Below are 22,376 nucleotides of genomic sequence, written 5' to 3'. Positions count from 1 at the left end.
AAAAAAAAGAATGGTCCTGGACTCTGATCATACTTGCCCATGATGAAAAGTGACACTCTAGTCAATCAGATATAGCAATTAGGAGCAACAGACATATTATGTCTTAACGTCAGCTGCCTTAGAAGCCTGTTGTCAGGCACAAAAGTAGAATATAAGTATTTTTAATTAACTGAGTAATCATATGGGTGTTTAGACCAAATGATAGAGCCCTCCATCCTTCCAAAGCCCTGCTGGTCTCTTGCTGGCAGGGCAAGAGGAGCGACAGAGGCTTTCCATCCTCCATATTAGCATTTTTTGTTAGATGGGATTCACTTGCTCTGCCAGAATGGGGACAGGCTAGAGCCAATTGGATCTGGTCCACCCCCAATACACCCATTTTCTTCCTTCCTGAGGTTCCAACTGGGAGCTGCGACAGAGCTTTCACAGCAGCTTGGAGGGACTTGGGGAGGGCTAGATCCACAGTTGGATCTGAGGTCAGAGCTCCGTCTCCCGCTTTGGAGGTGGAGATCCATTACATCTCAGACGCTGTCTAGGGGCCATAGAATTGTACTCTAAAATATCCAGGAACCATTTGGCTAATAACAGAAGTGAGATAAAAAGTCAGATTTAGTATGCTTTTGTGTGAGAAGGGAGAGATATTGTTCGTTAGGGTCAGGCTTGAATTATTTGAAGAAGCAATTTCTTAGACATACCTGAATTTTAGTGTTAGGAATTTTAACATTTGACTTACTTCTCATTGTAAACTAAACCATGATATTCATAACTCTATAGAACTAAACCACAACATTTAATTATTAAGAAGTTTTATTTCTTATAAGAAAGTGCCAAAAATAGTTGAAATTAAAGAAAATAATTGATGTTAACAATAGTAATAATATACATGATAACAATTTAGTAATGCACCACAATATCCAACTGTGGAGTCACATAAAGAACATATATATATAACACAAATAAAGAAGATGGAATTGCCCACTTCATGCAGCTGTAATCCTACTAATATCGGCAGGGCAGCTGAGGAAGCCTGAGGTGGTACATTCATATTCCGGGGGCTTCAGCTGACCTTCAACATGTATTCAGAGTGTCCTTTTGCCAGGGTTGTCAAATTCAGATAGAAGCTATTCAACATACCAATATTCCAAGCACACATTTAGAGGAATAAACATTGCAAGATATGATCTGTCTTAATCCATTATTTTAAAGAACAGTCAGACTGAATGAAATGGGTGAATGAACTACAAAGCTTCAAACCAGATGCAATATATACATGTATTTTTACGATAACTTCAAGTTCAACCAAAGAGACCTTTGCTTCCTCCTCCTTTGGATTTCTTAGAAGTATTAGCACGAGGAATAGTTCCCTCTGAGGTACCAAACCACTCGGGTAACTTCCTCTTTGAAGGATGACTTAAGGTCTAGAAAAGAAAAATCACAAACACATTATTTCACTATCACACACCATTGTTTACTCACATTGTCAAGTGCTTGAATTCCCACCAGCCTGGTTTTTGAAGTGGAGGATCGGTCATCCAGTGACCTACATGGCAGAGTGGGGATTTGAATCCAGGTTTCCTTAGTCTACCACACTACACTGACAGCTACTTGTTCTTTGCAACTTGTCCTTTTGGGCAATTGCTTGTCACCCGAAATCTTCCCTATGGGGACCCCTGTACTGTGCCACCCTGTGCCTTGACAATCTTCACCTGAAGCTCCTTAAGAGAGTTTGTGTTCTATCAACCCTAGCAGCTTTCTCAGCAGTCTTTGATTATAACATTTTAGTCATATGAATTTAGACCTGATGAGTTTACTACCCTTCCTCCAAAGAGCTCAGGGCATCACATACTGGGTTTATTCCATTTTATCTGCCCAATAACCATGTAAAAGTAGTTAGGCTAGGGAGTAAGCTATATGTTATAATGCAGGCTTCCACCCGGCAGCTTAGAAAGCAATTTCATCTCATACAGAGATGGTAGCATGATGGAGCCCAAGCCAAAAGCTCTGATATGTAATGGAGTTTTAAGAGCCTAGCTATAACATCTCAAAAAACAAGGCAATGAAATATATTCAGGGTCTCACCACTGACCATTTCTAGAACACAAAAGTTGCCCAATTCTGTTACGGATGACTTATGAAACACAGTTACCTGTGACTGGGAATCACTAAAGAGATCTTCTTCCTCGGCACTGAGTGAAGGTTGATTCCATGAGGCCAATTTGATAGAGCTCTGACAGCTTTGGACGCCTTGTTTAGCACTAAGGAATTGCTCTTCACTACTGCTCTTTGCCTTTGAAAGAAGAAGAAACATTTATAAACAGCTTTCCACTGACAGGCTGAACAAGAAACATTGCTTAAATAGAAAATGATTTAATATAATTAAGACCAGATGTGTTTTAATATTGCACACATACCGTTCAAGTGATAATTTGTATGACCAAATGTGTATGCGTAGATTATTTGAATGCTACATGTGTAGGGTCAGATGGAACACGCATGTACACCACTTAAAGTCTCAGCATTTGATGACTCACAGCTGAACGTGTGAATTTTCTATTGAAAAGCATTGCGGTTTGAGCTATTGCAAATGATACAAAGGTTCTGTTTCTGATGTTTGATCTGTGAATGCTCATTGACACATGCAAACCATGAAGTTATAAACATACAGACATGAACCAGCTCATGGTAATCTTTGTATATGTCTGCCTAAATGGTACCTCAAATGTAGGTGTCAGAATGATTCTGCATGAACTTGGCTCTGCAGGACAATATATTTTGGGTTCAAGCCTACTGAGATGAGGGGTGAAGAAACAATGCAACATCTCTAAGAACTATGAAAAATGCATCAGTATCTAAAAAGTGGAGGCATCATTTTCCGCAGGGACAAAATGGCAAAAACTTACTTCAGATGCAGCCTCAATGTACAGAAGTACTGGATAATACTTATAATGAACAAATTTAATTCACATACATTTCATCGAATTTAAAGATAAAAAAATGAATCCCTTGTACATTGTGATACCTTGCCAAAAAAATTAGCTGCCAAAAAGACGGCTGACATGCACACCAGAAAAACATGTCCTTGTGGGAAATCTATGTAATGAAAATGAAGTATAAAAAGGAAGGAATCCAAGACCAGCTAAAATCTAAGGAAAATCAAGGGCAAAATGAATAAAATTAAAATGTATAAATTTTCAATATAAGGAGCTTAAAGAACTGTACATTTAAAAAAAATTCTAAGGTCAGTATGTTTCTGGTACTATATTTACTTAAGCAAATCTGTTCCCTCCATATCATAAGCAGACAAGTGATAGAGTTGGCAATATGTCATAGAACTGAGAGATTTAAATGCCTGCTCTTGGGCTGAGAGGAGAACTTCACTCAAACTCATGCTGCCAGGCACACAGATAAAAACATGAGTTTTTATTCTTGTGAAAAAGTTATACTGTGGAGGGCTAAAGGTGGCGGAGAGTACACTGCCTGAATTCCACAGCTAACAGACAAATGCACAGAGGTTAATGGGAGAAGACTATTACTTGTGTACTTTGGCTGCCTGCAGCTCTGCTCATCGTTACTGAAGATGAAGAATCTGTGGATGAGGTATCTTGTTTTATATTTGCACTAGATCCAGAATTATATTTGTGTATAATTGGCTTGACTGACTCCCCCTAGAAGAGTAACAAGAACTGTATCAATGCATTGGCTTTAATGTAACTGTTATTAAAATATCCATGATAGATAGGAAGTGCAAATAGCATCTCATCAAAAGGAACAGGAAATGTCATCAACTAATCAAACTGGGCCCCTCAAGGGAGCTTACAAATATATTACCAAAACATTTAAGCCAAACAAAAATAGATTCTAATGGTGTGAGCCAATCATAACAGGAGGTAACAACAACACACCCGAGATTTAGAAGTCAGCTGAGTAAGTTTGCAGCATGCAAGATACCACAAATGAGAAAGGGGAAATGAATAAAACAAAGAGTTTCAGAGTCTTAGCTTCCTCCAAGACAGCTTGTGTCTCCTTCTTTTTAAACTGGGATACGGTCCAATCACATGACTGCACAAACTAAATCTCCACACAACAGAAAAAGGGGGAAGGAATCCCAGAGCCTCTCTCTGCTGCCAATATGACTAGCACATTTTAAAGAAAGCAGCTCAGAAAATGGACTTTCACCCAACCCTTTACCTTACTAAATCAATTAGTACTTTGTCTCATTGACTAGATAATAACATGACCACAAACAGATTTAACAGCAGAGAACCCAAACAAGGTTCTAGCCCAGAGGCTGCAACCAACATTTTGTGTCAGGTGAAGTTTGTCTTCTGTCTAATTATGCAATGCTCTTCCATGCACAGAACCAATGTTGGAGAGTAGAAAAGATGGGAGAAAAAGAGGACATTAGCCCGGCTGGAAAATGTGATTCCTGCCCCACAAGTAAGTAAGTAAGTGAAGTGGGCTTTCTTTGAACTCGCCTTTCACCATCAGAGCAGCACAAGTCAGCTTATTTTCTGACCAGCTTCTTGTGTTTCTGTGCTGGCCACAGAGGAGGGGGCTCCACTGGAAACGCAAGACATACTAGTCTCTCAGCAGATGAGTAAAACTACCTTCAGGCTAGTTATTTTTGTGGGCTTATTTACAAGGCTGATATGTTAATATATATTACATAGGAAATGTAAAATATAATAAATGAAAACTTTCCAAATATCTAAATGATTCCCCTTCCTATGTAGTTAGCACCAAGCACCGTTATTCGTAAACCCGACTCCTATACCAGCGAAGTTAGCATTTACTGGCCATGACAAGGGGTGATAACTGGAGTTCTCCCTTCCTGCCTCTAGGTGCTGCTGTGGAGCCATTTTTCTGAAAGAAAACTAAATCATTACTGCATTTTTATTTCACCCTTCCTCCAAGGGGTTCAAGGTGGCATTTAGTTCTCTCTCTCCTTTACATCAACTTACTCTCCTTGCTGAAGCTGTGGATATTCTGAGCAGATAGTTGGAGTTAGCAAAGGGCTCGATGGTAGCTAACAAACTGAAACTCCAACCAGATAAAAGACTAGTGCTGCTGGCGAATGGTTTGCCAATCTGGGGAAGTGCTATTTGGCTCCTTCTAGAGGATGCTGCACTCCCCCTTTAGGACTAGGTTGGAGGGTGCTGTTTGATCCAGCTTTGCTGCTGGATGTTCAGAGAGCACCTGTTGTTCACCGTGCCTTTACCAGATTCAGCTGAGTGCACCTTTCTTGGAGAGAGAAGACCTGGGTACAGAAATCCATGCTCTAGTAACATTCAGGCTAGATGCTCTAGTAACATCCAGGCGTACATGGGGCTGTCCTTGAGGAGCATGCAGAAACTACTGCTGGTCCCAAATGTAGCAGCCAGACTGTTAGTTAGGACTCACTGCTGTGACCATATTATTCAGAGTGCTTCACTGCATTAACATCATTACAAAAATGGGTAGCACTGGGATCAAAGTGCCTCCAGAACTGGACAGATCAGGTATCACTTGTGCTTGAGCAACAAGACGGGCATGGCAGCGGGGAGAGAACAGCACAACTTTGGTCTGACTCTTAAACCCACAGCAAACTTGCTTTATGGGGGAACCTACGTATTCTAATTGGCCATAAACCTGTGATTTGGAAGGCAAGGACTAAAAAGGGTGTTTTTTCACCCATCCCAATTATTTTCGGAGAATGGTATTTTCAACTCATTCCAAGCCCTTCAAGATGAAGCTACTACCTTCAGCTACATGGCATTAAATATAACTCAAACACAGGTAATAAGAAAACACACACACACCCCAGCAGCAGCCCTTAGCTGATGGATGGGGCCAGAGTGTTTTTCCCTTCAGCTTCAAATTTCAATTGATTTAATCAGCAGATTGATCAAGTAAACCTTTAGCTGCTTATTAATCAGTAGAAGCTAATTTTAATCAGTGGTGCTGTGAATTTTTGTGCTCATTTTGGTTCTTCTAATGCTGTAATAAGTAGGGCTGTCACCCCATTCAAGAAACCTTTAAAAATTAATCAGATTAGTTTTAATTGTTAATTAATCTGCATGCATTTCCACATGAATAAACAATATTTCTGGAGGAGCACATATTCTTTCTTCTTTTGAAATTACGATGTGTGCTGTTCTCATAGTAGGCACCCTCTCTTGTGCAAGAGAGAAGGAGAAATAATCACTCCTCCCAATGGCAGTTTTTTGGAACGACTTTGGTTAAAATCCTATTCAAAACGTAATAGCACTCTTCAGATACCTGAAGGGCTGTCACACAGAAGAGGTGTAAGACTTATTCTCTGTTGACCCGGAGGGCAGCACTAGATTTAATAGGATTACGGGCGCAATCCTCTGCATGTTTAGACAGAAATAAGTCCTACAACTCCCAGTATTCCACAGCCAGGCATGCTGGCTGGGAAATGCTGGGAACTGTAGGACTTTTTTCTGTCTAGGTAGCGCCTTAAGTTACATAGGGGTGGATTTCAACTGAACACAAGGAGAAAACGTCTCAATAGTAAGCACAGTCCAGTAATGGAACCAGTTCCCTAGAGGGCTTGTGGGCTCCCCCATGCTGGATCTCCTCAAGAATAGCCTGAACAGCTATCTATAGAGGATGCTCTAGCTCTGGGTTTCCTGTTCCGAGCAGGGAGCGGAACTAGATGGCTCACAAGGCCTCCTCCAATTCTATGCTTCTGGTCTATGAAAATAATTAACTACAGTCAGGGCCAGAAATATTGGAACAAGGATAACTGTTTTGGCAGTTGGCCTCTGTACACCACCACATCGAAGCTGAAAGGAAGCACACCCAGATGGGAACGAAGTCAGGACTTTCAGCTGTAATTCAAGGGGTTTGACAAAATTGGGGCACTAACCATTCGGGAAGGACAGCCAGTGGCATACACACATACCCATCGTTGGTGGCTCATAAGTAATGGAACAAACTAACATCATTTCAAACTGAAGGATCGCCTTTAATACCTGGATGAAAATCCTTTGCAGTCACTGACTGCCTGAAGTCTGGAACCCAAAGTCTGGAACCCATGGACATGACCAAATGCTGAGTGTCCTCCCTCGAGATGCTTTGCCAGGCCTTTACTGCAGCTGCCTTCAGCTGCTGCTTGTTTGTGGGTCTTTCTGCCTTCAGTCTTGTCTTCAGTAAGTGAAAAGCAAGCTCTATGGGGTTGAGATCAGGTGACTGACTTGGCCATTGAAGAACATCCCACTTCTTTGCCTTCAGAAACTCTAGGGTAGCTTTTGCTGTATGTTTTGGGTCAGTATCCATCTGCAATATGAAGCGGCGTCCTATCAGTTTGGCAGCATTCGGCTGAATCTGAGCAGAAAGTATAGCCCTATACACTTCAGAATTCATCCTGCTGCTTTCATCAGCAGTCAAGTCATCAATAAACACCAGTGACCTGGCTCCATTGGCAGCCATACATGCCCATGCCATAACACTGCCTCCACCATGTTTGACAGATGATGTGGTATGCTTTGGATCATGAGCTGTTCCTTTCCTTCATCATACTTTTCTCTTCCCATCATTCTGGTACAAGTTCATCTTGGTTTCATCAGTCCAAATAATCTTATTCCGGAACTGGGGAGGCTTTTTTAGGTGTTTGCTGGCAAAGGCTAATCTGGCCTTTCGGTTCTTGAGTGTTACCAGTGGTTTGCACTGTGTTGTGAAGCCCCTGTATTTACATTCATAAAGCCGTCTCTTGACTGTAGATGTTGACAATGACATGCCTACGTCCTCAAGAGCATTCTTGACCTGGCTAGATGTTGTGAAAGGGTTCCTCTTCACCATGAGCAGAATTCTGCGGTCATCCACTTTAGTGGTCTTCCATAATCTTCCAGGCTTTTTGCTGTTGCTGAGCTTGCCAGTTAATTCCTTATTTTTCAGGATGTTCCAAACTGTTGTACTGGCCACTCCCACTGTTTTTGCTATCTCTCTGATGGGTTTATTTTGTTTCCTCAGCCTAATGATGGCCTCCTTCACTCGCATGGACACCTCTTTGGACATCATGTTGAGAGTTGCAGTGAACAGCTACCAAATGCAAATGTAACACTCAGAACCACCTCCAGGCCTTTTATCTGCTTGATGGGTCATGGGGTACCCAGGAAACAGGCCACACCTGGCCATGCAGCTGCTTGTCAGCCATTCGTTCCATTACTTATGAGTCACCAATGATGGAGGGGGGTGTATGCCACTGGCTGTCCTTCCTGAATGGTTAGTGCCCCACTTTTGTCAAACCCCTTGAATTACAGCTGGAAGACCTGACTTTGCTCCCATCTGGGTGTGTTTCCTTTCAACTTCAATGTGGTGGTGTACGGAGGCCAACTACCAAAACAGTTATCCTTGATCCAATATTTCTGGCCCTGACTGTATGTTTTTAAAATCCACTGCACAATGAATCACAGGCACATTTAAAATCAATTTTTTAAAAAAAAAATCAGTCAAACTGATTATTCAAGTGAACACTGCACAGATACCAAGAGGAAAAAAAATAGATGGCATTTTCTTAAGGACAGAAGAAGAACCCTGCTGAATCAGACCAAAGGTCTATCTAGTCCAGCATTCTGTTCATACAGTGGCCAAACAGCTGCCCACAGAAAACCCACAAGCATGACATGAGTGCAAGAGCACCTTCCCGCCCATGTTCCCCAGCAGCAACCGGTGTATACAGGCATACTTTCTCTGGTACTGGAGGTAGCATATAACCATCTAGTATCCATTGACTAGTATCCATTGAAAGCCTTCTCCTCAAGGAATTTGTCCAACTCTCTTCTAAACCCATTCAAAGTGGTGGCCATCTTGTGGAAGTGAATTCCATAGTTTAGCTACACACTGTGTGGAGAAGTACTTCCTTTCCTCTTCTAACAATGAAGAGCACTGGCCTGTGTTTATTAAATTATCTTACATCACCCGCAACATCTCAAAGCCTATCTGTGGAGCCCGGAGAGGAAGCCTAAGCCAACACCACAGTTGGCAAGGGGCAAACAGACAGTAGGAAAGCAGGCACGGAAACAGCCAGAAAGCAGCCTAGCAGTTTCCATCAGCAGTGACTTGCCCAGACCGAAGGGGTACAACAAACTTAGCCAGTGGTACAGGACTGGCTCTCTGAGATCACCTGACTCCAGGGAATTCCCTACATTCTCTGAAAACCCCAAAGCCCAAGAAACCAACTTGTCAGTTGCAGAGCTGTCATTTTCTAATTGGGAAAAAATCATTTTAGCCCAGTCTTGGTGTTAAATTTCCTGCAATGAACAGAGTAGAGATTAATCTCTGCCTACTTCCAGACTCAAGGGCTATATGTTGACTGTTCTTTTTCCTCACTGAATAGAATGTTATGTTCTATAACACAATTACTAGGATGCAAGTGTAGCAAATTTTCATTACAATTTAAGTTAAATCTAATGAAATGATCATGATTGTGGGACATTTTTCATTTAGAAAAAAATACAGTGCTATATAGTCTGAGTCCACATTTGCTAAGGGTAAAAGGGTCTCATCTGTCAGCCACTGATTTAGAAAAACAACAACAAAAAATCATTACAATTCCTGTGGGAACGCTAGCTGACTTCCAGAATCCATGGTGCTTGTATCCTAGCTTGAACTGCCTGCATCCCCATAGAGCAGGAAGTAAGAAATTGCTACCTGGCCATCATGTTCCCTGTAGTCCCTGACAGTGACCTTAAAACATAAATTCAATATAGCAGCCCAACCTGATCCCTGTTTCCGCAAGTGCCATGTACAATGAGGAACGTACAACATCAGATTGGGATATTCTAGACCCATTCCAGTCTGGGTTTCGATCTGGTTACAGGACTGAATCAGCACTGGTTGCCCTGATGGATGACCTTTATCGAGAGAAGGACAGGCGGAGCACAACCCTGCCAATTCTGCTAGATCTCTCATCGGCTTTTGATACCATCGACCATGGTATCCTCCTGGATCAACTCCATAGGATGGGCACTGGAGGCACTGCGTTACAATGGTTCTGGTCCTACCTACGGGCCCAATTTCAGAGAGTAACATTGGGTGACTATTCCTTGGCCCCTTGGCAACTGAGCTACGGGGTGCCACAGGATACCATCTTGTCCCCAGTGTTGTTCAACATCTATATGAAGCTGCTGGGAGCAGTCATTAGGGGATTTGGAATGAAATGCCATCAGTATGATGATACACAGCTCTACCTCCCTGTGACATCTGAATCAGGAGAGGCTGTGCAAGTCCTGAATCAGTGCCTAGACTCAGTAATGGGCTGGGTGAGGGCCAATAAACTGAAGCTGAATCCTGGCAAGACGGAAGCCCTGTGGATGAGTGGTTCCCGGGTGCGGGAGATAGGCTCATTGCCTGTTCTGGGTGGGGTTGCACTCTCTCTGAAAGAACAGGTCTGTTGTCTGGGGGTACTCCTAGATCCATCATTGTCGCTGCAGGCCCTAGTGGTCGCGGCAGCTCAGAGTGCCTTTTACCATCTTCAGCTGGTTCGCCAGCTATGGCCTCTCCTGGACAGGGATAGCTTGGCCATGGTGGTACAGGCATCAGTAAGCTCAAGATTGGATTACTGCAATGCACTGTATGTGGGGCTGCTCTTAAGGCTGGCCTGGAAGCTGGAGCTAATGCAAAATGCAGCAGCTTGGCTGTTGTCAAGAGCTGCCCCTTTTCAGCATGCAACTCCTTTGCTGAGGGAACTGCACTGGCTGCCTATTCACTACTGGGCCAGGTTTAAGGTCTTAGTACTAGTACAAAGCCCTAAACAACTTGGGATTAGGATACCTGAGAGAGCGCCTTCTTTATCAACCTGGCCGGCCACTGAGGTCATCAGAGGGCATGTCCCTGGTGGTTCCACATGGACCCATGGCCCAGCTGGAGTCCACCAGGAAAAGAACCTTCAGTGTGGTGGCCCCTTCCTGTGGAACTCCCTGCCTTGGAAGGTCAGGCAGGTGCCAACATTGTGTTGCTCCTGAAAATATTGTTATTTCAAGAGGCCTTCCTTAAGTGACCAGCTGCAGTTTATTAAATTCAGAATTTGTTTCTTTTAAAATGTTTTGTTTTAACATAGTGTTTTATTCTTTCATCTTGTTGTTCACCGCTCTGAAATGTTTTGATGTGGTGCGGTATAAAAATATTGTAAATAAATAAATAAATATTCTGCCCGATCCTGTCCCTCCTTGAAGAGAATTTACTATCTATTTGCCACAATGAAACAGCTGCAGACACAGCTGGGCCCTAAAGCACAATGGAAATAATCAGATCAAAGAACTGGAAAAACACTGAAAGACCAATGCTGATTGTGCTTTCTGTCCTTTTCTTGCAGTTTCTCTTTTTTATAACTTGTTTTACAAACCTTAGTTTCAATCCACAGAATTTTCTTCTCATTCTTCTGTGAGGATCCTGTACTTGACTGTAGATAACCAGGCTCTTGAGGTGGTCCTTGCTTCTCTGAATCCTTCTGCTGCCTCAGCTGTTGACTTCTACACTGTTTCTCCAGCTGTGCAACTGTAATTCTTATAAGATACAGTTCAATGTTTGCAGGAACTAGTGTTCTAATGGCTTTCATTTGTGTTGTATCTTGGAAGGGAAAAGAACATTAATATAAGAATTGTTTTCTGAAGGAGAAGGGTCACTTTGAAGAGCCACTCAAATTCTCAAAAAATCAAATTTAACGAAGTGTAGATCAACTGACATACTCCATTCACTGCAGATTAACTATGACAGCTTTTTAAAGGCCTAGGAAAAAATCAAGTTTTATATAAAACAATGGGGATTTCCAATCATTGTTGCACATCCCAACCCCAATGCTGTAAAGTTGGAATCCCACAAATCTAGATCAATCCAATGCACATTCTGACCTCATTGCACTTGATAAACACCAGTGAAAGCCAAAATTATTGTCTTCTCTACATATTCTCCCTGCCAAACCCACTGGCTCTCTCCACCAACATCTCATTGTTTCAACGGCAGTGGAAAAGAACTACGAGTCAGATCACAACTATTCTGAATATTTAAATCCCGATTTAAGAAACTGAATTTGCAGGTCCTACAGATGAGACCATCTGCTTCTAATTTAAAATCAAAGTGTTTTGATAAAAACACAAGCAGCTTAATTATGAGGTGCAATTAGTACGGCCCCATTAATGTCAACCGTGATTAAGTATTGCCCAGGAATTTGCCCATATCTTTGTGATTAAATACTGTACAGTGTTGTCCTTCAGTGGTACTGAAGATTTTTATATCCATATTTCAAAAGCTCCATCTATTAGAGGCTACAGAAATGGGCTGAACTTCTCACCTGAGTTGATGGGAGGGTTTTGGATGATTTTAGTGATCATCTCTTGTATCTCAGGAGTCAGACCAGCACGTTCTAAATTGACTGGGTATCCAGCTTTCAAAGCTTGGGATAAATGTGTGCCAACCACTGTAAGAGGTAAGGACCGGCTCTCGCTTATACTCCTCTGGGGAAACAAAAAGAGGAGAAATCCAGAGAGGTCGATAAGCCTGGTCTCTGCAAGTGAGAGATCCAATCTTTGTACTTGAAAATGTACGTCCTCAGAAACAGAAGTAATCATGTTCTTTAACCATCTCAGGATTGCTTCACACATTACTATTTGAAGCATAAAAATGTCATGTGTTGTGTGTGAAAGAAACAACAATATGTTTGGAAACTCATACATCATACAAGTATACTCTCAGAGAGCCAGGACTGGTTCCAGCTCTCTGTCATGTGTACACTGGCAAATCAGGGTTTACTGTCATATATTGAATGGAATGGCCTTCGCATACTCAAACACACAAGCTTTGTATTTAGTACTGTTATGCTGGTATTTTTATAGTAAAAAAAAAACCAAGAGACAAATCTTGTATGAGAGTGTTTCCTGGAAATAAGAATTCTGCATAAACCATATTGAGAGTGAAGTATTAGGCTTGCTCTACGATGGTATCTGGTTTTGTGAGGAACCTAATATATACATACCCAGTAAACTGGCAATGGGGCTTGCCAGCATACTGACAATATATTCTGAGAGAACCTTGGAACCAGAGCTAAATGTCACAGACAGGGTTATGTCTGAACGCTCCAGATGGCAATGCATGAAGAAACTTTGGGTCTGGACTCAGCAAAGCAGCTTAATTAAGAGAGGAGGACAGATCAGAACTGGGCATATTCTGTACGCATCCTCATGAGCCACCAGAACAATCTTCCCTTTCCCTGTTGTGTTTAATAGCCATTCTCCAAGTCAGAGTGAAGCCAACAGGCACATAGAGGGCCCTGAGACCATGCTGATAAGCCCGTCTCTCTTTTCTGGGCAGGGCTCTTTTCTCTAGCCAGGATGGACATTCTGTTGCATAGGGCTAAGAGGGTGATCTCTGGGTCAGGAAGTCCCTGGTTCAACTCTCACCTCTGCCATGAATCCACTAGGTGGTTTTAAACAAGCCAGTATTCTCACAGCCATTGCCTCCTGTCCACAATAATATTGCTAGTTATTTTACAGGTCTTTTATAAGGATTATTATAATGGATGCAAATTACTGGAATGCACTATATAAATGGCTAGAAAATCTTCTGCCTCACTGTGTTTCCACCGTGAATTTACAGGCACAGTGAAACTTCAGGCAGAACTACATGTTACAATAAATTTGGAGCGGCCACCAAAAATAGCAGCTCTGTGGAGTTCTTCCTCTGTACTGTGTAGTAAAACATGCCTGTGTCCTCACATCATCATGCTGCACATTTCCCTCTTTCATCCCACAGGACTGGCTGCTCCTGGCAGGACAATGCACAGCATGGCAGTGTCAATACACAGGTAAGCATTACTACACTTTGTGGAGGGGGACAACTTGACACACGATGGCCATTTTATTGTAACATATAGTCTGACCCGATTGTCTGCCAGTAATATCTGGCAACATGGGAAGAGTTTCATGATTGTCTTACAGCTAAAAGTTAAATGACAATTTCAACTGTTAAATATATCAGTCTTATGATCCACCAAGCCAAACACAGCATTCCAGCCATGTATTGTGGTCTCTCCCAGGTGTTTGATTATTCCTGTCTTCCTGCAGTCCCAGCCACAATGACAGGTCTATCACATCCCTGGTGAGCCACAGGTATGTGGCTTACTGGCTGCAATTGGCCTTGTGGATCACAAGTTGTGCAGGCCTGGAATATATAGTATTTTTTTGCATCTAATAATGCTGGAATTTTAAAAACAAAAAGATTGAATGTTGGATGTACTGGTGTGGTTCTACAACAGTGGTACGTGCCTGGTGAAAAAAGATTTGGGTTTTAAATGAGGTTATATACCAGTACTAGAACTACAGAATACATTTAATTTTGGTTCTTTTAACTTTACTTTACTAAAAATACCAAGCAGCCTCTTATGCATTGTCTATGTACACTTTGACAATTATTTTCTTCCCATAAAGACGGTAGCTGTATGTTATGTTTGCCGACTTTCTCCCAGACAGTAGACACCAGGGTGCATGCCGTAATCAATAGTTATTTGATACAAGGCATCAAATTACCTAGTACTAATTGTATTATTGCTCCTTGTTAATTAGTCCTTGGGCATTTTAAAATTTGTTGGCTATCTAACAAGAAACCCTCCTGGGAAAAGGGATTCAAGCAGGAAGCAAACCCAGTGTCACTGTACAGAAGCATTCTGACAAATAAGTGTGGCAAAATAAGATACAGAGCTGAGCCAAAAAGTGGGGAGGGGGCAAATCACTTTTAATGAAAACCTTTGGCAGTGCTGAAAAAAATGGCAGTTTAGCAGTGCTGCTCTGAAAAGGAGCAAAAGTAGTCCTCTGTTCAGAGGAAGGGCAATACTGATCCTAGAATCATTGCCAACTTACTTTCAGTGGCATTGCTACCTAGCCTAATCACCACATTGACTACATGGGCCCCAGCCTGCATTAGTAACTGTTACCAGGAAGGTGGAACCAGGGAAAAAATGGTACCAAAGCACCAATTGGGGGGGGGGGGGAATGGCAGCAAACAAATGATAAAAGGCGAATATCAAATTATTTAGGTGGGTTGGAGGAAATAGTTCGGACCTGTCATCCCCAAAATAAAGCAGGCAAACAAACATTCAGTGTAGTCTTAACAGAATATACATTTCAAAGCCATGTGAGAAATACAGCAAGGAATACAGCACTGAGCAGTAAAAACAATTATGATATCATAAATACTATTAAGGGTGCAATCCTATGCATATTAAGACAGAAAAAAGTCCTACAACTCCCAGAAATCCCCAGCCAGCCATGCTAGCTGGGGAATACTGGGAGTTGTAGGACCTTTTTCCATCTAAACACGTATAGGGTTGCGCCCTAAACAAGATAAGCTTTCATGGACCAAAGCCCCCTTTGTAAAATGCAACAGTGGACTTGAGCCCCCAAAAAGCTCCTATCACAGAAAGTGTTTAGCCTGTAAGATGCTTCTTTGTTTTTGCTACAACAGTCTAACATGGCCATGCAAACATTAAAGGTTGTGCTTCAGACATACACCCTAGGGTCACCACTGTAGTTATGGACTGGGGCTTTGTGTCTTTAACTATTGGATGACAGTAAAACATCAACCAGTGAAACTTTTTCTTATATGGAGATTCAGTACTAAGAAATGCTTCACCAGTTAATTTCTGCCTGTTATGGAGCCATAAGGGGTATTGATGGTAACCCCAGTACTTCCTTCCTGAACGCACTTGCTTGAAACTAAGTGCCACTGATTTTGGCAGAACAGCCCTCCCCAATTGTGTGTGCACGCGCACACACATACACCTGGGAGCCAACACCCTGTAATGTGATGTTATGTAGCTCTGGTACATGCGTGCTTATCACAGCCATGTGGGATGGAGAGATTCCATGAGTCTCTCATACAGATACATAAATGACAGCCTTGTATTTCCAGATAAGCAGTGCTTAGAACGAAGGTGGGCAACACCCTACCTGCATGTGGCCATCGGCCTAATTTCATGCGGGGGGGGGGGGATTTGAAAAAGAGGAAGATGGGAGGGGAAATATGGGGGTGGGGGGAGCCAAAAGAGATGGAGTGATGGGTGAGAAGCCTTCTGCAAAAGATTAATTCAGACCTCTGGCAAGGATGGGAAAAACAGGGGAAGGAGTCAAAAATGGACAGAGCAATGGAAAGAAGGGAGGGAAGCCTTCTGCAAATGATCCATTCAGACCTCTGGCAAGAAGGATCTCTCCCACCCAGGCAGCCTGTTTGGTGGGGAGGAAAGAGAGTGGAGGAAGAGAGAAAAGAGGGTGGGGGGAAGAGAGAAAGGGCATAGTCCCACCTACGTCTGGCCCCGGCCCCAGCACTGCTGGCATGCAGCTCCCGACATGTTAGCCCCCACAGAATGTGGCCCTTAACAGAAAAAACGTTCACTGCCCTGGCTGAGAACCAAAACTTTAACCCAACATTCTGCCTTCCTGACAACTTGGTATGCACTGATCCAAAACGTTTTCCCCAAGCCACAGGGACCATAATAAATAAATGGCCAGCAGGCAGTCTGATAACTTCTTAATTTCTCTAAATCAAGGGTGGTATCCAATGTGATATTACTGCTAGCGTAAATTACGCTGGACTACCATAAACAGCCTCAAATGCAAGCTAATAGCGGTTTGGGTTTCCCCAGAAAATCTGTTCTGCCAGCAGGCACTGTTGGCATCGCGCTAGAAGTTGTTTATGCTAGCAAAACATAATTATGTTAGCAGCAGTGTTGCACTGGATAGTGCCCCAAATTTCTACATAGGCTGCACTCAACTGAACTAGTGCAGGTATGAAACACAGCTGGATATTCAAGAGCTTACCAAGGACATATTCTTTCCTTGAAACAATGTGTAAGTTATGTGTTCTGATTCTGTTAGAGCGCTGCATCCACCATCCTTCTGAAGGACTGTATCTGGCTGATCTCTGGATACTGAAGTCTTGAAGAGGTCCGTCTACACAATGACAAGCAAGATCTTATTTTTAAAACATCCAAAAACCTAAGGAACACCACTATCTGAACAAATAATGCTGAGGGCTAAACAGCACTAGGAAGAATGGAACTCTATTTTCCCAAATTAGACAATGTTTAACAGTTAAGCTAAACAGATAAGCTAAGCTGTATTTTGAAAAATAATGTTTTGGGGGAAAGCTTCCTTTATTGTCTCTTCTGAAAGTACTCGGGCCGAGCAATCTTATGGCCCCACTCTATATGGTCTGACAGTACATATGGTCTGCTGTCAGACCATATATGCTGCCACAACGTCTGTGTAACTGAGTCCATTTCTTATACTCACCCAGAACAAAACAAGAAAGGAAAAACATGCAACTCTGAAAAGCACAGAATGGAGCTGTGATGACCACCATATCCCCAGTGGCCATGATGACAACACTGCCAACTCCCACAGATCGCAGGCTTGCATGGCAATGACACCGCCATGTCAACCAGCCATGGAAGAAGCCATGGCTGCCTGACTGCAGTGAGGAGACTCCCCCAAGACATCTAGTCCTTCCCCCCACCCCCACCACAACACACATACAGCCAGCCCCACAGCACCTTCCATTGCATGAGCTCCTGCAGTGCAGACAGCAAGAACCTAGTCACTGGGAGTCCTAAGGAGTCTCTGTGTTTGTTGTTGTTCAGTCGTGTCCGACTCTTCGTGACCCCATGGACTATAGCACGCCAGGCCTTCCTGTCCTGCGCTCTCTCCCGGAGTGTGCTCAAGTTCATATTCATTGCATCGGTGATGCTATCTAGCCATCTCATCCTCTGCCGTCCCCTTCTCCTTTTGCCTTCAGTCTTTCCCAGCATCAGGGTCTTTTCCAGAGTTTTCTCTTTGCATTAGGTGGCCAAAATATTTCAGCTTCAGCTTCAGTATCTGTCCTTCCAATGAGCACTCAGGGTTGATTTCCTTTAGGATGGACTGATTTGACCTCCTTGCAGTCCAGGGGACTCGTAAGAGTCTTCTCCAGCACCACAGTTCGAAAGCATCAATTCTTCGGCGCTCAGCCTTCCTTATAGTCCAGCTCTCACAGCCATACATTACTACTGGGAAAACCATAGCTTTGATTAGACGGACCTTTGTTGGCAAGGTGATGTCTCTGCTTCTTACTATGCTGTCTAGGTTGGCCATAGCTTTCCTCCCAAGGAGCAAGCGTCTTTTAATTTCATGGCTACAGTCACCGTCTGCGGTGATCTTGGAGCCCAAGAAAGTAAAATCTGTCACTGCTGCCATTTCTTCCCCTTCTATATGCCAGGAAGTGATAGGGCCAGATGCCATGATCTTCGTTTTTTTAATGTTGAGTTTCAAACCAGCTTTTGCACTCTCCTCTTTCACCCTCAACAAGAGGCTCTTGAGATCCTATTCGCTTTCTGCCATTAGGGTGATATCATCTGCATATCGGAGGTTGTTGATAATTCTCCCAGCAATCTTAATTCCGATCTCTGATTCATCCAACCCGGCATTTCTCATGATGTACTCTGCATATAAGTTAAATAAGCAGGGTGACAATATGCAGCCTTGTTGTACTCCTTTCCCAATTTTGAACCAATCGGTTGTTCCATGTCTGGTTCTTACTGTTGCTTCTTGACCCTCGTACAGGTTTCTCAGGAGACAAGGTAAGGTGGTCTGGTACTCCCATCACTTTAAGAATTTGCCACAGTTTGTTTTGATCCACACAATCAAAGGCTTTAGCGTAGTCAATGAAGCAGAAATAGAAGTTTTTCTGGAATTCTCTTGCTTTCTCCATGACGCAGCGAATGTTGGCGATTTGATCTCTAGTTCCTTTGCCTCTTCGAAACCCCGCTTGTACTTCTGGTAGTTCTCGGTTCATATACTGCTGAAGCCTAGCTTGTAGAATTTTAAGCATCACCTTGCTGGCCTGTGAAATGAGCGCAATTGTGCGGTAGTTTGAACACTCTTTGGCGTTGCCCTTCTTTGGAATTGGAATGTAAACTGACCTTTTCCAGTCTTGCAGCCATTGTTGAGTGTTCCAAATTTGTTGGCATATTGAATGCAGCACTTTAACAGCATCATCTTTTAGGATTTTAAAGAGCTCAGCTGGAATACTGTCATCTCCGCTAGCTTTGTTGTTAGTAATGCTTCCTAAGGCCCACTTGACTTCACTCTCTAGGATGTCCGGCTCAAGTTCAGTGACCGCACTATCATGGCTATCAAGGACATTAAGATCTTTCCTGTATAGTTCTTCTGTGTATTCTTTCCACCTCTTCTTAATCTCATCTGCTTCTGTTAGGTCCCTGCCTTCTTTGTCCTTTATCATGCCCGTCTTTGCACAAAACGTTCCCTTGAGAGATCCAATTTTCTTGAAGAGATCTCTTCAAAAAACAAAAAAAAACAAAAACAAGACCTGGAGCTGACTGTGGCTCAGATCATGAGCTGCTTCTTGCAAAATTTTGGCTTAAATTGAAGAACGTAGGGAAAACCACTAAACCATTCAGATATGACCTAAATCATATCCCTGATGAATATACAGTCGAGGTGAGGAATAGATTTCAGGGATTAGACCTGATAGACAGAGTGCCTGAGGAACTATGGACGGAGGTCCGTAACATTGTTCAGGAGGCAGCAACGAAATCCATCCCAAAGAAAAAGAAATGCAAGAATGCCAAGTGGCTGTCTGATGCGGCTTTACAAGTAGCTGAGGAAAGAAGGGAAGCGAAAAGCAAGGGAGAAAGGGGAAAATATATCCAACTGAATGCAGAGTTCCGGAGAATAGCAAGGAGAGACAAGAAGCCCTTCTTAAATGAACAAGTCTCTGCGTACATGGGTTCAAATCCCCTCATACCCTCCCACCCCCACACAGACGCAAACTGCTCAGAAACACTCTTATGATTGCACAACAGGAACAGGGAGCGTAACTCAACATCCAAATAGCTACCTTGGGTGGAGGCCTGTATTGAGACTGGCCTTCCTGGGGCAAGGGTTCAAGGCCTGTTTGGGGGGGTGAGGAGCCTTTTGCCTTGAAAGGGAAGGAACCTGGACAGGCAAGAAGGGAAGCTACAATGGTACTCTTGCAGGAGCAACCTCTGGTAGCTCACTGCATGGAGCACAGGGTTGGGAAAGAGGAGACACGAGTTCAACCCCACCATGGCCCTATTCACATTTTGTTTTCCTGGCCAGCAGCAGTCGCGTCAGAGGCAGGCAGAGGGCGCTCCCTGGACTTGTAGCCACACTGCAAAGTCCACAAAGTAGCTCCCTACCCACTCACCCATAGCAGAAGACGGAGCATTTGTCATCTCCCAGCCTGAAGACCCAGTCCCATACACCAGGAATACATTGGTAGTAGAACAAATGCTAGCCTGCTGGAACAGCTCAGATTTCACATCCAAGAGGTCCAGGTTCAAATCTAGGGTGTGACTTCCTACTGTGAAAGGCTGAGAAGGGCCCACACATGCATAAGTGCACCGGAGACTATGGTACGTGAGCCAATCAGGTGTGTAGGGCATATGTGTGGGGTGGGTGGGGGAGTGGTGCACGCATGCTCACTGGTCAATTCATGGGCCACTCTGAGAAGACGGCCCCATACACTTCCCAGAGCCTGAGTAAGCAGAGAAGTCACTGGCCCCAAGCCCTGGTAGCAACAAGAACCCTGCCCGCCCCAGCCCAGCCCAGCCCAGCCCCATTCCATTCAGTGTCCCAACCTGAGGCCAGCTAAAATGAGATTGCACTGGGGGGTGGGGAAGAGAGGAATCTATGTCTACTAACCCCTGGCTAAAAGACACAACACATGCGGCAAAAGTGAAAGCCTTTATTGAAAGCGCATTGGATGGAGTTAGTTCTGAAAGTACAAAAGACGCACATATGGGGCTGCGCAAGACAGGGCTCCTGTGCCTTTGGTAGCTGCATGAGAAACTGCATAGTAGTACTTGTGGCGTCCTCCTGGCTCCAGCTCCACACTTGGAACACCTGCACCTGTGGCACAGCCCTGTCACGGAGCTTGCAAAGGCACAGGAGCATATTTGGAACAAGGAGGTTTGCCATCCCGCCGAGAAACGGCCGGAAGTGTTCATCGCTGCTGGCAGCAGGGAGAGTCTGCACAGGACTGGGAGAGGGGAGAAGCCCCTGTCCTCTGCATCTACTGGAGAACTGCCTATAGGGAGCAAAGGGAGAGAGGGGGGAGAGGGGGAGCGTAATGGTCCCTGGATGCACAGCAGGTGTTTGTAAAGGAGCAACAGAGAAAGTGAGTGGTGCCTCCGAGCGCTCCTCCAGTGCCTTTACCCCAGCCTCCCCACTTCACCCCATCTCACCACTGGGAGACCATAGTGGGGGGGCGGGGGGAGTCTGATCTCAGCAATACTTGCCCCTTCCCCTGTAGGGAGTTGCTATGCAACTCTCTGTGTGCAGTGACAGTTTGTTCTGCTCCAGGTGTCCAGGCTGTGATCCTGCAAGGTAAAGCAGCTCATGAGCATTTGTCCAGTAGTAGCAATCATTGGAATTGAGTGCCTGGCATTCACCAACGCTGAGCTTACCTGCATGGGGGGTGCATGTTACTCTTGCATCTCCTGCGTGAGAGAAATGGCTCCCAGCTATTGGGGAGGAAGGATTGTTTCACTGATACAGTTTTCATACATAGCATGGGGACTGAGGGAAAGAAATGGGAGAGATCTGCAGGAAATATGCTTTCTGGCATGGATTCCCCCTTCCCTTGGTTACCTGAAGGCAGTGCTCTGTCCTTGCGCCCCAAGTTGTAGGACTGGAGTGGGGGTTTCTGGTGGGGGTTTGTGTCTGGAGTCCTGAGGTGGAGTAGCCATAAGAGTTCCGAGAAGGCAAATGTTAGCAACGTGCTGTTTCTATGTGTGGTCTGTTTAAGCAAAGTGCCCTTTCTCGAGAGTTCCCACTGCCCAGGTTCCCCTTTGTGTGCTCAACACAAGGCTGGAGTGATACAGCCCCAGGCCGAATGTCTTGTCATCCAAGTTATGGTCTCTCTGTCAGGAGGTTATATACTGGTGTTAGTGTGGTTAGTCCGTACCCTATACTCCATCGTGATGGCATGAGCAAGGCGAGATTCCATCCTCAGGCAGCCTAGAAATAATTTTAGACAGACAGAAGGTGGGTGACAGTATTTTTTTTTTGCCTCCATGCTGTTCAATGGGTGACTTTTACCTTAAATCACCTCTGTGGTCAGTGCAAAGTTGTGCTGTCATCGGGTTGGATCAGAGTCTGAGAGGGATATGGTGTGTTGTGTGTCCCCTCCTCTCCAGTCCCATCCACATCCCACCCTGTGTTAGCCTCTCTGCTGGCAGTGCAAATATGCCAGCATTTCCAGAGCTGGACCAACCTATCTCCTCTGGCTGAGGGTAATTAAGTAATACTAGTACAACGGGCTTTCTGCCATATCCTGCAGCCTTCCAGCCTGCGAATCTTCAGTATAGG

General features: G+C 44.0%; 1 protein-coding gene across 14 annotated transcripts in view; it reads right to left on the bottom strand.

The window, feature by feature from the left end:
- Positions 1-788: 788 nt before the first annotated feature.
- WRN (WRN RecQ like helicase) overlaps positions 789-22,376 on the bottom strand; it is a 90,583-nt gene continuing 68,995 nt past the window's right edge. For 4 of the 14 annotated variants that reach the window (XM_084835033.1, XM_084835037.1, XM_084835034.1 and 1 more), the window contains 6 exons: positions 16,806-16,937; positions 12,290-12,452; positions 11,345-11,568; positions 3,531-3,662; positions 2,144-2,284; positions 789-1,415 (listed from right to left, as the gene is read on the bottom strand). In XM_084835033.1, the coding sequence (XP_084691159.1) occupies positions 1,293-1,415; positions 2,144-2,284; positions 3,531-3,662; positions 11,345-11,568; positions 12,290-12,452; positions 16,806-16,937 (915 nt within the window). In that variant the 3' untranslated portion in view covers positions 789-1,292. The other 10 variants (XM_084835035.1, XM_084835039.1, XM_084835036.1 and 7 more) reach the window with 8 other exon arrangements.

This window comes from Heloderma suspectum, chromosome 2, assembly GCF_057233095.1.
Source record: "Heloderma suspectum isolate Gila_16-S chromosome 2, 16-S_ref, whole genome shotgun sequence".
Classification (NCBI taxonomy): domain Eukaryota; kingdom Metazoa; phylum Chordata; class Lepidosauria; order Squamata; family Helodermatidae; genus Heloderma; species Heloderma suspectum.
This window is presented reverse-complemented; position numbering and strand designations above follow the sequence as displayed.